Source organism: Rhinichthys klamathensis, unplaced genomic scaffold (assembly GCF_029890125.1).
Source record: "Rhinichthys klamathensis goyatoka isolate OS25496 unplaced genomic scaffold, OSU_Roscu_1.1 h1tg000141l_1, whole genome shotgun sequence".
NCBI lineage: Eukaryota > Metazoa > Chordata > Actinopteri > Cypriniformes > Leuciscidae > Rhinichthys > Rhinichthys klamathensis.
The window spans coordinates 877048-891744 of NW_026606676.1; the positions used below are offsets into that span (position 1 = coordinate 877048).

Here is a 14697-nt window from a genome sequence, read left to right on the forward strand (position 1 = left end):
TTTACAAATTCATTTTTTAACAATCATTTCTATTGGTATGTTCATTAATTAAATATTAAAGGCACAACATGGTTCAATCCCAGAGATATGGAGATCTTGATGAGTACATTTGATTAATTGTACACACTACCAAATGCGGGTCAGTGCATACAGCTGATTTATTGTGTTTAAAGAGGAATGTCTGAACAACAAATAATACTGAAACTAGAAATGTGTATTGTTTCCCTCTATTAAAATAACTGCATGCAACACACCACCCATCTGAGTGGCACATATTGTTGTGGGGTTGTATTGAGAGACGTCAGTGAGGAGCAGCACTGCCTCCTGCTGGAGAGACACACACACCTGACACACACTCGAGCCTCTCCTCCTCCTGCAGAGAACATGTGCACACTTACACTTCATGAAGACACACTCGAGCCTCGGTGGGGTTTCAGATCTGTTTCTGCTCCAGCGTCTGTTCACACTGTCAGTCCAAATCCGTGTATGTGAACTGAATCTGATCTAAACGTGGAATAACACAAAAAAGCTAACTGCGACTTAAATATCTCACAATTTCTGCGTTATAACTCGCACTTTCGAGTTTATATCACACAATTCTGAAAAAAGTCAGAATTTTAAGTTATAATGTAAGAATTGTGAGATATAAACTTGCAGTTGTGACATAAAATGTCCATTACCTTTTTACTTTTTTTTTATTCTGTGGCGGACACAAATAGGTAAAAATAGGATTAGCTGAATATGATGATCGGTCTCTAAATGAATCTGCACAGAAATTAGATTCGCACGGACAGTCTGAAGGAGGCTTTAGTGAAGTAACAGCAGTTTGTTCAATCACACACACACACGACCTGAGGTTTGATCACGTGACTGAGCATTACTACTGAAGACTGACTGAACCAGCGTCACACACACACCCTCTCTCTCTCTCACATACAAACACACACAAGCTAACTGAACTCAACTGAAGATTCAGTCACATAAACAGTTCATTCAACAAGTTCAGTCACATAAACAGTCTCAAAAACATTTTATTGAACAATCTTTTCATCTGAGTGTTGAACACAATCACAGGCTGCTAAATTAGTTTAACTTTTCTGTCTGTTACCTCTAATACACAATTCTTTTAAAAGTGCCTTTACACGGTACATATTTGAAAATCACGTTTAAAGCCTGTTTCACTAAGGAAAGATTATAAATATATGACACATTTATCAGCTAAATGTAATTAAACACACACACACACACACACACACACACACACTACATGAAATAAAGGAAGAGAGCAAGACTTTCACTATACTGACATATCCAATTCATGTTTATAAATTATTCATGTGTGATGTATGTGAGGTGCAGTGATGATGATGATGATGATGATGATGATGATGAAGGTCAGTCCCATCTGGAGGTCTTCCTCCTCATTTATCTCTCTCTGCAATGATGATGATGAAGATGATGAAGGTCAGTCCCATCTGGAGGTCTTCCTCATGTATCTCTCTCTGCAGTGATGATGATGAAGATGATGAAGGTCAGTCCCATCTGGAGGTCTTCCTCATGTATCTCTCTCTGCAGTGATGATGATGAAGATGATGAAGGTCAGTCCCATCTGGAGGTCTTCCTCCTCATGTATCTCTCTCCGTCGCTGTCCACGGCCTCGTACAGCGTCTGGTCGCTCTCTCTGATGGCGTGCAGATACCCGATGTACCCGACACACAGCGTGATGCTCAGCAGACCCATGGCCATCACCGCCTTATTCTGCAGGAGAGAGGAAGAACAGCAGAGAACACCGTTACACGACATCATCATCAGAGGAGACCAGTCTAAAACACCGTTACACGACATCATCATCAGAGGAGACCAGTCTAAAACACCGTTACATGACATCATCATCAGAGGAGACCAGTCTAAAACACCGTTACATGACATCATCATCAGAGGAGACCAGTCTAAAACACCGTTACATGACATCATCATCAGAGGAGACCAGTCTAAAACACCGTTACATGACATCATCATCAGAGGAGACCAGTCTAAAACACCGTTACATGACATCATCATCAGAGGAGACCAGTCTAAAACACCGTTACATGACATCATCATCAGAGGAGACCAGTCTAAAACACCGTTACATGACATCATCATCAGAGGAGACCAGTCTAAAACACCGTTACATGACATCATCATCAGAGGAGACCAGTCTAAAACACCGTTACATGACATCATCATCAGAGGAGACCAGTCTAAAACACCGTTACACGACATCATCAGAGGAGGAGACCAGTCTAAAACACCGTTACATGACATCATCATCAGAGGAGACCAGTCTAAAACACCGTTACACGACATCATCATCAGAGGAGACCAGTCTAAAACACCGTTACATGACATCATCAGAGGAGGAGACCAGTCTGAAACACCGTTACATGACATCATCAGATCACAGTTACACGACATCATCAGATCACCATTACATGACATCATCAGATTACCGTTACATGACATCATCAGATAACTCTTACATGACATAATCAGATTACCGTTACATGACATCATCAGATTACCGTTACATGACATCATCAGATCACTGTTACATGACATCATCAGATCACCATTACATGACATCATCAGATTACCGTTACATGACATCATCAGATAACTCTTACATGACATAATCAGATTACCGTTACATGACATCATCAGATTACCGTTACATGACATCATCAGATCACTGTTACATGACATCATCAGATCACCATTACATGACATCATCAGATAACTCTTACACGACATCATCAGATTACCGTTACACGACATCATCAGATCACCGTTACACGACATCATTAGATCACTGTTACACGACATCATCAGATCACCGTTACACGACATCATCAGATCACCGTTACATGACATCTTCAGATTACCGTTACATGACATCATCAGATCACTGTTACATGACATCATCAGATCACCGTTACACGACATAATCAGATTACCGTTACATGACATCATCAGATTACCGTTACATGACATCATCAGATCACTGTTACATGACATCATCAGATCACCATTACATGACATCATCAGATAACTCTTACACGACATCATCAGATTACCGTTACATGACATCATCAGATCACTGTTACATGACATCATCAGATCACCATTACATGACATCATCAGATAACTCTTACACGACATCATCAGATTACCGTTACATGACATCATCAGATTACCGTTACATGACATCATCAGATCACTGTTACATGACATCATCAGATCACCATTACACGACATCATCAGATTACCGTTACATGACATCATCAGATCACCGTTACACGACATCATCAGATTACCGTTACATGACATCATCAGATCACCGTTACATGACATCATCAGATCACTGTTACATGACATCATCAGATCACCATTACATGACATCATCAGATAACTCTTACACGACATCATCAGATTACCGTTACATGACATCATCAGATTACCGTTACATGACATCATCAGATCACTGTTACATGACATCATCAGATCACCATTACACGACATCATCAGATTACCGTTACATGACATCATCAGATCACCGTTACACGACATCATCAGATTACCGTTACACGACATCATCAGATCACCGTTACACGTGTGGTGGAAAATTTAAACTGAATATTAAGAAAACCATGTTTTAATATTTGACCTTGTTTAAACTGCTAAATCTCTAAAAACCATGTTCTAGGACGTTCTGTATTCTACATGAATGTGTGTGTGTCGAACTCCTGACTGTGTGTATAAATAACAAATATGGGAAATGAGACTAGACAGATGACTAAGTTAGAACTTGTGATCAATGAAGTAATCGTTAAAACAAATTCTTACCCAGTAACAGAAGGAATAACCAATCAAATGAATGTCATTTTGCCATACCTCCCTATTGTATAAAAACTGTTGTTTCCGTGTTTTCGGTGGGATTCTCAATGGAATTTGTCTGAGATCCACCGGCCTTGGTTTTACTTGGGAGATTCTCTGAGTATTGCTCGAGACTCCTGGCCGTAATTAAAAGCATCTAAAGGACATTTACTGAAGTCTGTCTGTCATTAAAGCTGCGCAGCAAAGGGGTTTTAGAGTAGTTCAGAAAACTCGAAGCTAGAGACGTCGTAAGGGTCGTATAGAGCTTGAGTAAGAGTAGTTCAGAAAACTCGAAGCTAGGAACGTCGTAAAGGACGTAGGGAGCTTGAGTAAGCTAGAGACGTCGTAAGGAGCGTATAGAGCTTGAGTAAGCTAAAGACGTCGTAAGGGACGTAGAGAGCTTGAGCATTTTAGGAAAGCGGATAGTCAGATTATAGGTTAGCATTAGGGAAGAAAAAATCCATCACAATTTGGCGAGCCAATCCAGGAGTCCTCGGAATCTCCCTCTGTCAGGATGGACGGGGACGAGGAACCATGTTGTCTTCACTCTGCCAGACTGCAGAACCCTGTTCGACAGAGGGACCCATTCCAGACGGACTAAAAGGACTTAAAATTATTAAGGTAGGACACACAGACTTCAGTTTTTGTTTTCCTTTTTAATGTGTAAAATAAAGCATTTTTGTGCGTTTTTTTAAGATAAGATTTTGGAACGTGTTCTGAAATTAAAATGTTCCAGATCTGTTGAAAAAAAAAGAGAAGAGAAGAGAAAAAACTGGCTGAGCCCAGGTTTAAACGGTGTATCCCATTATCCTATGGAGAAGACGAAAGTCAACTAAATTTACCTATTTAACAATATATAGGCTACATATGTACGAAGATATATAGAATTGAGATTAAGTGGCCAGATAGAAAAAATATCTAAAGGAAATTGGTGATCACATTAAAAAAAGAAGTTTTTACCTTGTCTATTAAGGGCAATGAGCAATGATTATGGTTAAATTCAACCAAATTGGTATTTGTTGAGTATTCTATTTGTTGTGTCAATAAAACTTCCTGCAAAGAGAGCAACTTTGTCATGCTGGAAATCAGATCCGGGAGGGAAAAATGCCCCGAGATGCTGTAGAGCTGCAATTTGCTTTTTGTTTGAAGTTTTGTTTGAATAAAGGTTTAATTCTGAGAGAATATAAAGATACAGTTGAAAGAGTTGAGACAAGATACATGGATCAATATTGTTAACATTTATGAATTTTTACATTTTGAAAAAAATTACAGAAATTGTTAAAGTTATAAATCATAATAATAGGAATATGCACCCGTGAAACATTCTGAGATAATTAGGAAATTTTGAATCATAAAGAAACTTTTGTGAGTTAAACTTTGATTTATTTATGTTGATGAGATATATAAGACTGAGCAATTAGGTGCTCTTAAAGTAATAAATAAATAATAAGATATTAAGAACACGTGTTTAAATATTATACTTTCTATCTGAAGGTGTCTAGAATTTGTATCCCGTTATCCCTGGGAGACAGTGTGAAAGAACTTGAAAAAAAATTGATCCATTGCAGAGATTCTAAGAGCAAATGGTTTATGTTTAACTAAGAGAATTTTTGTGCATTGAGCATTATATGAGAATGAGATTGGGTGACCAATTTAAATATAAATTGTGATTTGAACAAGCACATAACAGGCATCATATAGTCATTTTATTTTGGTTTCTTGAAGAAAAAGAAAGAAGAAAAGACAGAAGAAATTCTCTTTACAATATACACTGTATTCTGAAGAGTAGTTTTCTTGCTTTTTTCCTGCGTCTTTGCAACGAAGAAACGCTTGCTTTTTCCCGCAATGAAGTACGCTTTTTGATAAAATGAGGAACTGCTGTCTTGATAACCAGATGAGATTTTTAGTTATTAAACTATAAGTTTAATTTGAGTTTTGCGGTTCTCTTGAGTGTTCAAGAATTTCAGACACCAGCCTTGAACAGTTGGATGACTGTGGAGAGAGAAAGAGGAAGTGGTGCCCTCAGCTCCCCAGCTCCCGAAAGAGGAAGTGGACCCTTCTGAGGGGTCAACTCAAGACAGTTCACTTGAGGTGACAATTCACTTGACTTTTCCTTAAGACAATTTTGCCATGCATTATGAAATGTTGTGCCAGGGTGAATCAAAAGCCAGACCGAGAGTGCCATCGCAGCCTGATGATCAAACGTATCAGCCCAACAAGTCAACTGAACGACAATCCACACAGAAAAGAAAGACCTCCATCCCCTCACTTGTGGGCCAGTTGCTGAATTTTCAATGATCACTACAGAGAACGTTTCAAATTTAGTTAATTATCATATTAACTTGATTATTGTTTTTGATTATCCACTGGTTTCAGCAATTCTTCATATTTCTTCAACTAACACTTTGAATCTGCTTCCAATAGGACCAGTCCAGCAGCCCTAATACAGGAAGTTCAATAGCAGAAGTGAGAGACTGACTCACCAATCAGTTAAAATACTGGATTTGGATAGTGAGGCTTATTACTTAAACCAATAGTGGTAAAAGCATGAATTTGTTGAGAATATATTATTGACTATATATATATATATAACTAAATATAGGGCATAAAGTGTCCCAAAGAGACATTATGGCTAGAAAAGTAAACATATTGGTCACTCCATTTCATTTAAAAGGTAATTTTCTGGATTCAATAAGAACAATGAATCTTATTCTAAAAATCTTTTGAAATCACATGCTGTCATCACCAGGGTACGAGATATAAATGTTTATTTTATTTTTGTCCATGGATCCAAAATTGTGTGAAGATTTCCAAATCTTCTTTTAAATAGCTTAGGAGCAACAACAAAAAGTTTTTGAAAAATTGAAATTGTGCAATTAATGACAAATTGCATTTGAGGGATTGAAGCTGAATCTCTCAACTGCAACCGTAGGTCTATACAATTATTTTGAAGTGTTTAATCTATTTGATTTTGAGGTTTACGTTCACTGTGTTTAAACTAAAACACATTGTGACTGCATCGGACAATTGACAATTAATATCCTAACGTTTAGACACTGTCGCAAGGGGAATGCCACAGTGTTTCTACGTTCAGTAGTTTCTGTCGTAAAAGTTGTTACCGTTCGGATTTGGTGGTATTCCACTCCTAATAAAATATATGTTCCTCATTCAGTTCATAAACTGCTATGGCAGACAAAAAGGTATGATTCTCTGGCCAGAGAGGGGTGGGTGTGTGTGTGTGTGTGTGTGTGTGTGTGTGTGTGTGTGAAAGTGTGTGAATGTGAATGAATGGAAATTTTAATAGATAAGATTAATTATGGTGCTAACCATAAAACTCTGATTTTATATTTCTATCTTATGGTAAACTTTATCATACTTCCCATTTTCATGTCTGATGGTGACTAACTTTCCATTCTAGATCCAACAATAGAACAAAATAAATCTTACTTCCTTTTATTTAGGATGTAGCCTTCAGACAAACTTTCGATATGATCTAACCATCTAAGAAACTTTTGACTCGATGTAACCTTGGTCAATGGAACTTTGAAAATGGACTAAAAACGTCCTGTTCTTTGACTGTATTTAGAAATGATTGACTGAAATATTAACCCCTTACAATGTTTTTTTGAAGATACAGGATTTTTTGCTGATGTCACTAACAGAGTAAATTATGACCAATAAAATAATAGCCATGGATGATTTTGGCTAATTATCCTGAGATGGGTTATTGTTGTGGCAGAAAGAAACAGTGCCACACCTGCGCAGCGTATAACTTTGGGAAGGCAGAGAGCAAGCATGCTTGCCCTGTCCACCCCACATTTAACCTTCTTCCTTTTACAGGATGTCATGATGGATCCAATCGAACAGAACTTATTCTGTTCCAAATGTATAAAATATTGTCTTGTTACTGTTTATCATGAAAATTCACAGGTCTGATCAGAAAGGACGACCGGCCAGACAAGCAGATTATGTTAATACATGTTGTCACTAACAAAAATAGTTAAGGTCTCCCTTAACAGGTCAAAGCAGCCAGGAAATGGCTCACTCCACAAGCAAGGTCCTATCTGGGGTGGGGTGACACCTCTGTGCAAGCATCTCATCTTAAACTACACCAACCAGCCCTGAGCAACTCCACACCCAAACGCCGACGACAACCCGAGGTGGCTGGGTCCGTATGAGATCATTCTAACAACGAATACAGCAATCAAAGTTTCCAAGCGTGACGCTTGGGTTCACGTGTCCCACTGCAAGCCCCACCAACCGCCATCCAGAGGAAAGTAGGGGAAGAAAAACAAAAGGACGTGCTGGAAACGTGCCTCCTCTACCTGCGTGGGAAAAGACCTTGTTATTGCTCGCAAAGAGCAATCAAGGTGAACATGGAACGTTTCAGACGTCTGTGGGGCCAACGCGACGACCAGCACACCTGGGAGCAAATGTGGTCTAACTGAGTGTTCAAGTGCAGCATGTGTGTTTTTATATTCATAAGTGATGTTTTTGATCATATTGCTGTTTCTGTTTGAATTTCCTCCAGGATGTGACCAGGGTAGAAAGAGAAGGGAAGTTTGCCTGTTCATCATGACTATTCATCCGACACAGAAAGAAATCACTATGAGTTAAATTTGTTCATTCCAGCTTATGATGAGGATGGGAGTTCCATCTCAAAATACTGGACGATATGACAGAGGTGCGGGATGATCTGTGGCAGGATGAACAGGCAAAGAACAAACCAACAGGATGGGGGGTTAGATTGGATCACTGATGCCTTCCGCAATGCTTTTGCTTAGGAAGCAATAATGTGATGTTCTTCCAGAAGCAATAATGTGATGTTTATTGATGTTTTATTTGGTTCAATCAAACTGTAGGACTGAGAATTGATATAGGGCTGAGATTTGAACAATTACTGATTAATTTGAAAATATTTTAGGTACATATAAATTAAGAAGAAGAAAATCTTTTAATTTTGTAGATTATAGGGACTCTAACTAGGTGCATGACTGAAAAAATAATAAATAATCTAGGGATTATAGTTTGAAGAAACTTGAGGGTTTTACAATTATAATGAAGACATTACAATCATGGATGCTAAAAAATATTAATAGCAATAGTTGTTCTCTAGTAAGAGAGAATAGGTGATAAGTTACTTTGCCGGATTAGGTCTGAATAGATAATTAGGTAAACTTCTATAGTGATGAACTCATGACTACGTTATATATATTTTAGATGTTTCCAATTGCTAAAATAGCTAAAGAAAACCTTTTAAAAGGGGATTGATTTTGGGAAACATATTTAATTTATGGATTATTATTAGTTGAAGAAGTTACCAGTGTGATTACTGAAATGTTCCTTTCATGTATTGTCTAATGTCTGTATTTAATATCTGAGAGGTGACTGCGGGTCTAGCTAGCTAGGAATACAGCAACAGTGCTTGCTTATTTAGCCCGGCTTTCCAGAAATTAAATATTGTTTTGTTATTGTAACGTATTAAAACAAATTATGTAGAGGACAGAGTTAAAAATATAGACCAAGAACAATATGACCAAAAAATATGTTCAATTTAAACTTAAAAATTAGTCTAATCCGTTTAGACGATTCAGAGAAATAGAGTATTTGCTAATATAGAAAAATTCTGAAAAGCTTTCTAAATTCACAATGAAGCTAAAGATTTAATGATCTGGATCAATGGATCCATTATGAGCTATTCTAGTGTCAAGAGCTGGGTTAAACAGAGTTATTTTTAAAATAATGACATTGTTTGGAACAAAATAATAAAATTATTGATATTAGTGTTAAAGATAAAAATGAAAGATTATAGAATTTTCTTTGGTTAGATTTTAGTACACAGATCCTTAAATAGATCTGACTAAGTAAAACAATCGCCTGCTTGAATTAAAAGCTAACAAAATAAGATTAAGGAAAATAGTTAACAACAGTATCGGCCTGTTAAGGCCTAATAGATCAATATGATTTGAAAGATAGCTAAAAATTATGAAACTTGACTCAAGGTCTAAAGTTAAAAGGCAATGTACTATGGTATGTTTAGTTTTTTTACTAGAGATAGAATATTGGCAAGGAGATGAATAGATGAGAAGATGGTATGTGTATGTGAAACAAGGAAATGGTTAGAGATAACAGGTGGTATTAAAGTCACTGACTTAAAATAGGATGATTCGGTGGAGCAGGTAAGTCATGCAGGTATAGAAAATTGATTAGAATAATTAAATTTAATATTGGCCATGTTTGATTATGGCCAGAGAGGGGAATGTGGTGGAAAATTTAAACTGAATATTAAGAAAACCATGTTTTAATATTTGACCTTGTTTAAACTGCTAAATCTCTAAAAACCATGTTCTAGGACGTTCTGTATTCTACATGAATGTGTGTGTGTCGAACTCCTGACTGTGTGTATAAATAACAAATATGGGAAATGAGACTAGACAGATGACTAAGTTAGAACTTGTGATCAATGAAGTAATCGTTAAAACAAATTCTTACCCAGTAACAGAAGGAATAACCAATCAAATGAATGTCATTTTGCCATACCTCCCTATTGTATAAAAACTGTTGTTTCCGTGTTTTCGGTGGGATTCTCAATGGAATTTGTCTGAGATCCACCGGCCTTGGTTTTACTTGGGAGATTCTCTGAGTATTGCTCGAGACTCCTGGCCGTAATTAAAAGCATCTAAAGGACATTTACTGAAGTCTGTCTGTCATTAAAGCTGCGCAGCAAAGGGGTTTTAGAGTAGTTCAGAAAACTCGAAGCTAGAGACGTCGTAAGGGTCGTATAGAGCTTGAGTAAGAGTAGTTCAGAAAACTCGAAGCTAGGAACGTCGTAAAGGACGTAGGGAGCTTGAGTAAGCTAGAGACGTCGTAAGGAGCGTATAGAGCTTGAGTAAGCTAAAGACGTCGTAAGGGACGTAGAGAGCTTGAGCATTTTAGGAAAGCGGATAGTCAGATTATAGGTTAGCATTAGGGAAGAAAAAATCCATCACACACGGCATCATCAGATCACCTTTACACGACATCATCAGATTACCGTTACACGACATCATCAGATTACCGTTACACGACATCATCAGATTACCGTTACACGACATCATCAGATCACCGTTACATGACATCATCAGATCACCGTTACACGACATCATCAGATTACCGTTACACGACATCATTAGATTACCGTTACACGACATCATTAGATCACAGTTACGCGACATCATCAGATCACCGTTACACGACATCATCAGATCACCGTTACACGACATCATCAGATTACCGTTACACGACATCATCAGATCACCGTTACACGACATCATCAGATCACAGTTACGCGACATCATCAGATCACCATTACATGACATCATCAGATCACTGTTACATGACATCATCAGATTACCGTTACATGACATCATCAGATCACCGTTACAGGACATCATCAGATTACCGTTACATGACATCATCAGATCACCGTTACACGACATCATCAGATCACCGTTACACGACATCATCAGATCACTGTTACATGACATCCTCAGATTACCGTTACATTACATCATCAGATCACTGTTACATGACATCATCAGATTACCGTTACACGACATCATTAGATCACTGTTACACGACATCATCAGATCACCGTTACACGACATCATCAGATTACCGTTACATGACATCATCAGATCACCGTTACACGACATCATCAGATTACCGTTACACGACATCATCAGATCACCGTTACATGACATCATCAGATCACTGTTACATGACATCATCAGATTACCGTTACACGACATCATTAGATCACTGTTACACGACATCATCAGATCACCGTTACACGACATCATCAGATTACCGTTACACGACATCATTAGATCACAGTTACGCGACATCATCAGATTACCGTTACACGACATCATTAGATCACAGTTACGCGACATCATCAGATCACCGTTACACGACATCATCAGATCACCGTTACACGACATCATCAGATTACCGTTACACGACATCATCAGATCACCGTTACACGACATCATCAGATCACAGTTACGCGACATCATCAGATCACCGTTACACGACATCATCAGATCACTGTCACGCGACATCATCAGATCACCGTTACACGGCATCATCAGATCACTGTTACATGACATCATCAGATTACCGTTACACGACATCATCAGATCACCGTTACACGGCATCATCAGATCACTGTTACACGACATCATCAGATTACCGTTACACGACATCATCAGATCACCGTTACACGACATCATCAGATCACAGTTACGCGACATCATCAGATCACCGTTACACGACATCATCAGATCACTGTCACGCGACATCATCAGATCACCGTTACACGGCATCATCAGATCACTGTTACATGACATCATCAGATTACCGTTACATGACATCATCAGATTACCGTTACACGGCATCATCAGATCACCTTTACACGACATAATCAGATTACCGTTACATGACATCATCAGATCACTGTTACATGACATCATCAGATTACCGTTACACGACATAATCAGATTACCGTTACACGGCATCATCAGATCACTGTTACATGACATCATCAGATTACCGTTACATGACATCATCAGATTACCGTTACACGGCATCATCAGATCACCTTTACACGACATAATCAGATTACCGTTACATGACATCATCAGATCACCTTTACACGACATAATCAGATCACCGTTACACAACATCATCAGATCACTGTTACATGACATCATCAGATTACCGTTACATGACATCATCAGATTACCGTTACATGCCATCATCAGATCACCTTTACACGACATAATCAGATCACCGTTACACGACATCATCAGATCACTGTCACGCGACATCATCAGATCACCGTTACACAACATCATCAGATCACTGTCACGCGACATCATCAGATCACCGTTACACGACATCATCAGATCACTGTCACGCGACATCATCAGATCACCGTTACAGAACATCATCAGATCACTGTCACGCGACATCATCAGATCACCTTTACACAACATTATCAGATCACTGTCACGCGACATCATCAGATCACCGTTACACGACATCATCAGATCACTGTCACGCGACATCATCAGATCACCGTTACAGAACATCATCAGATCACTGTCACGCGACATCATCAGATTACCGTTACATGACATCATCAGATTACCGTTACACGACATCATCAGATCACCGTTACAGAACATCATCAGATCACTGTCACGCGACATCATCAGATCACCTTTACACAACATTATCAGATCACTGTCACGTGACATCATCAGATCATCGTTACGTGACATCACCAGATCATCGTTACGTGACATCATCAGATCACCGTTACAAACAGATCAACGATTAACCTTACCATAATTAATCACACAAATGACAGGATTGGCCTTTAAGATTATATGGTTGTTTCTACAACTAATTTAAATAAAATGTTTTTTATTTTTATTTTTTTTACGTTCACATTAAAATGCCTTGGGAACTTTTGTTTCATGTTTTCATTAATTTTTGTTCCTGAATGTCTTTGGTTTTTTATGTATCATGTTTTATATTTGTCTCAGCCCTTCAGTGTTTAAAATTCATCAGTTTAATTACGTTTTTAAATCAAAACAAAAGGCAAGATGAATAAACCATTTCAGATTTTATGGTGTGAATTGTGAAAATGAATTACGTTATTCTTGTCCATCAGCTGTAGTGTAGTTTTAACAATACAAATTTAAAACATATAAAGTCACAATTATTAGTAATATATATATATATATGATAAAATTCAAAATTGTGACATACTAAGTAATCGAAAGTATGATTAAAAAGCCGAAATTATGACACATTAATGAGTCAAAACAATGACTGTGTACTTTGTAATATCATAATTTCGTCTTTTAAGTTATAATTTCGATTTACTGTCATCATTTCGACTTCTTAATCTCATCATGCCTTTCCACCTCATAAAAACGACTTGTCATGACTTATGTCATAATACTGATTTTGAGAAGCATGTGTGTGTTTCTCTGGTCCCCTGTCGCAGTGAGTGTCTGTAAGCCGCAGTAAGAGAAGCCCTGGCTGGCAGTGTGTGTGCACTAGAGACGGGTGTGTGATCACTCGCCGGCCTGATGAAGAGCTCGGGGTTGACGGCGCGGAACAGAGAGGTGGTGTTGAGGCCGCGGAGGCCGGGGCTCCTGTAGCTGCTGTCCGGCTGCCGAGCGCCTGATCCCCCGCTGCCGCTGCTGCTGTCCTGCGGGGGGGTCCCCATCTCCTCTCACACACACACACACACTCACACTCACTCTCTCACACTCACAGCTGTCGACCGGAGCGCAGAAATCACAGTCGAACACACGCTGAACGATAGTAAACACTTTTACTTCTTCGAGGTCTCGCAGCTCTCCTCCACATGTCGCATTACCGCCCTCTGCTGTTCTGTGGTTAAGCCGCTTTATTCTAGTCTCCGTTCCTCCCTCGCACACTATCTGCTAATTCTATTAATTCATAGACCTGATAAATACATATTATGTCCATGATGAATCTAATTTCTCATTCCCCGCGACCCTTTATATCTCCTGTACCCAGGGCAGGACTTAGGGGGCTGGGGGCCCCTGGGCTTGAGTTTATGTTTGGGCCCTATACGCTACAAACATCATTATGGAGTAGCACAAATTGCACAAAAATTTAAATATGCTTTGAGGTTCCTAGAACAATTATTATGCAATGTGCCTATAGTCAAAGTTTAGTGGTAGGCTAATTTTAAAT

At 38.5% G+C, this 14697-nt stretch overlaps 1 protein-coding gene across 1 annotated transcript; it reads right to left on the reverse strand.

The window, feature by feature from the left end:
* Window positions 1-1375: 1375 nt before the first annotated feature.
* On the reverse strand, window positions 1376-14421 carry smim8 (small integral membrane protein 8). The gene is made up of 2 exons (XM_056257682.1): window positions 14054-14421; window positions 1376-1758 (listed from the first exon to the last, which is right to left on the reverse strand). The coding sequence occupies exons 1-2, from the start codon at window positions 14198-14200 to the stop codon at window positions 1600-1602; spliced, it is 306 nt and encodes a 101-aa protein (XP_056113657.1). The 5' UTR covers window positions 14201-14421; the 3' UTR covers window positions 1376-1599.
* Between the last annotated feature and the right edge of the window lie 276 nt (window positions 14422-14697).

Excerpts from the sequence above, each read along its gene's own strand:
- smim8 (XM_056257682.1), bottom strand. The coding sequence starts at position 14,200 with ATGGGGACCCCCCCGCAGGACAGCAGCAGCGGCAGCGGGGGATCAGGC. Across the intron at positions 1,759-14,053 it reads CCGAGCTCTTCATCAGGCCG|AATAAGGCGGTGATGGCCAT; the intron begins GCGAGTGATCAC and ends TCTCTCCTGCAG.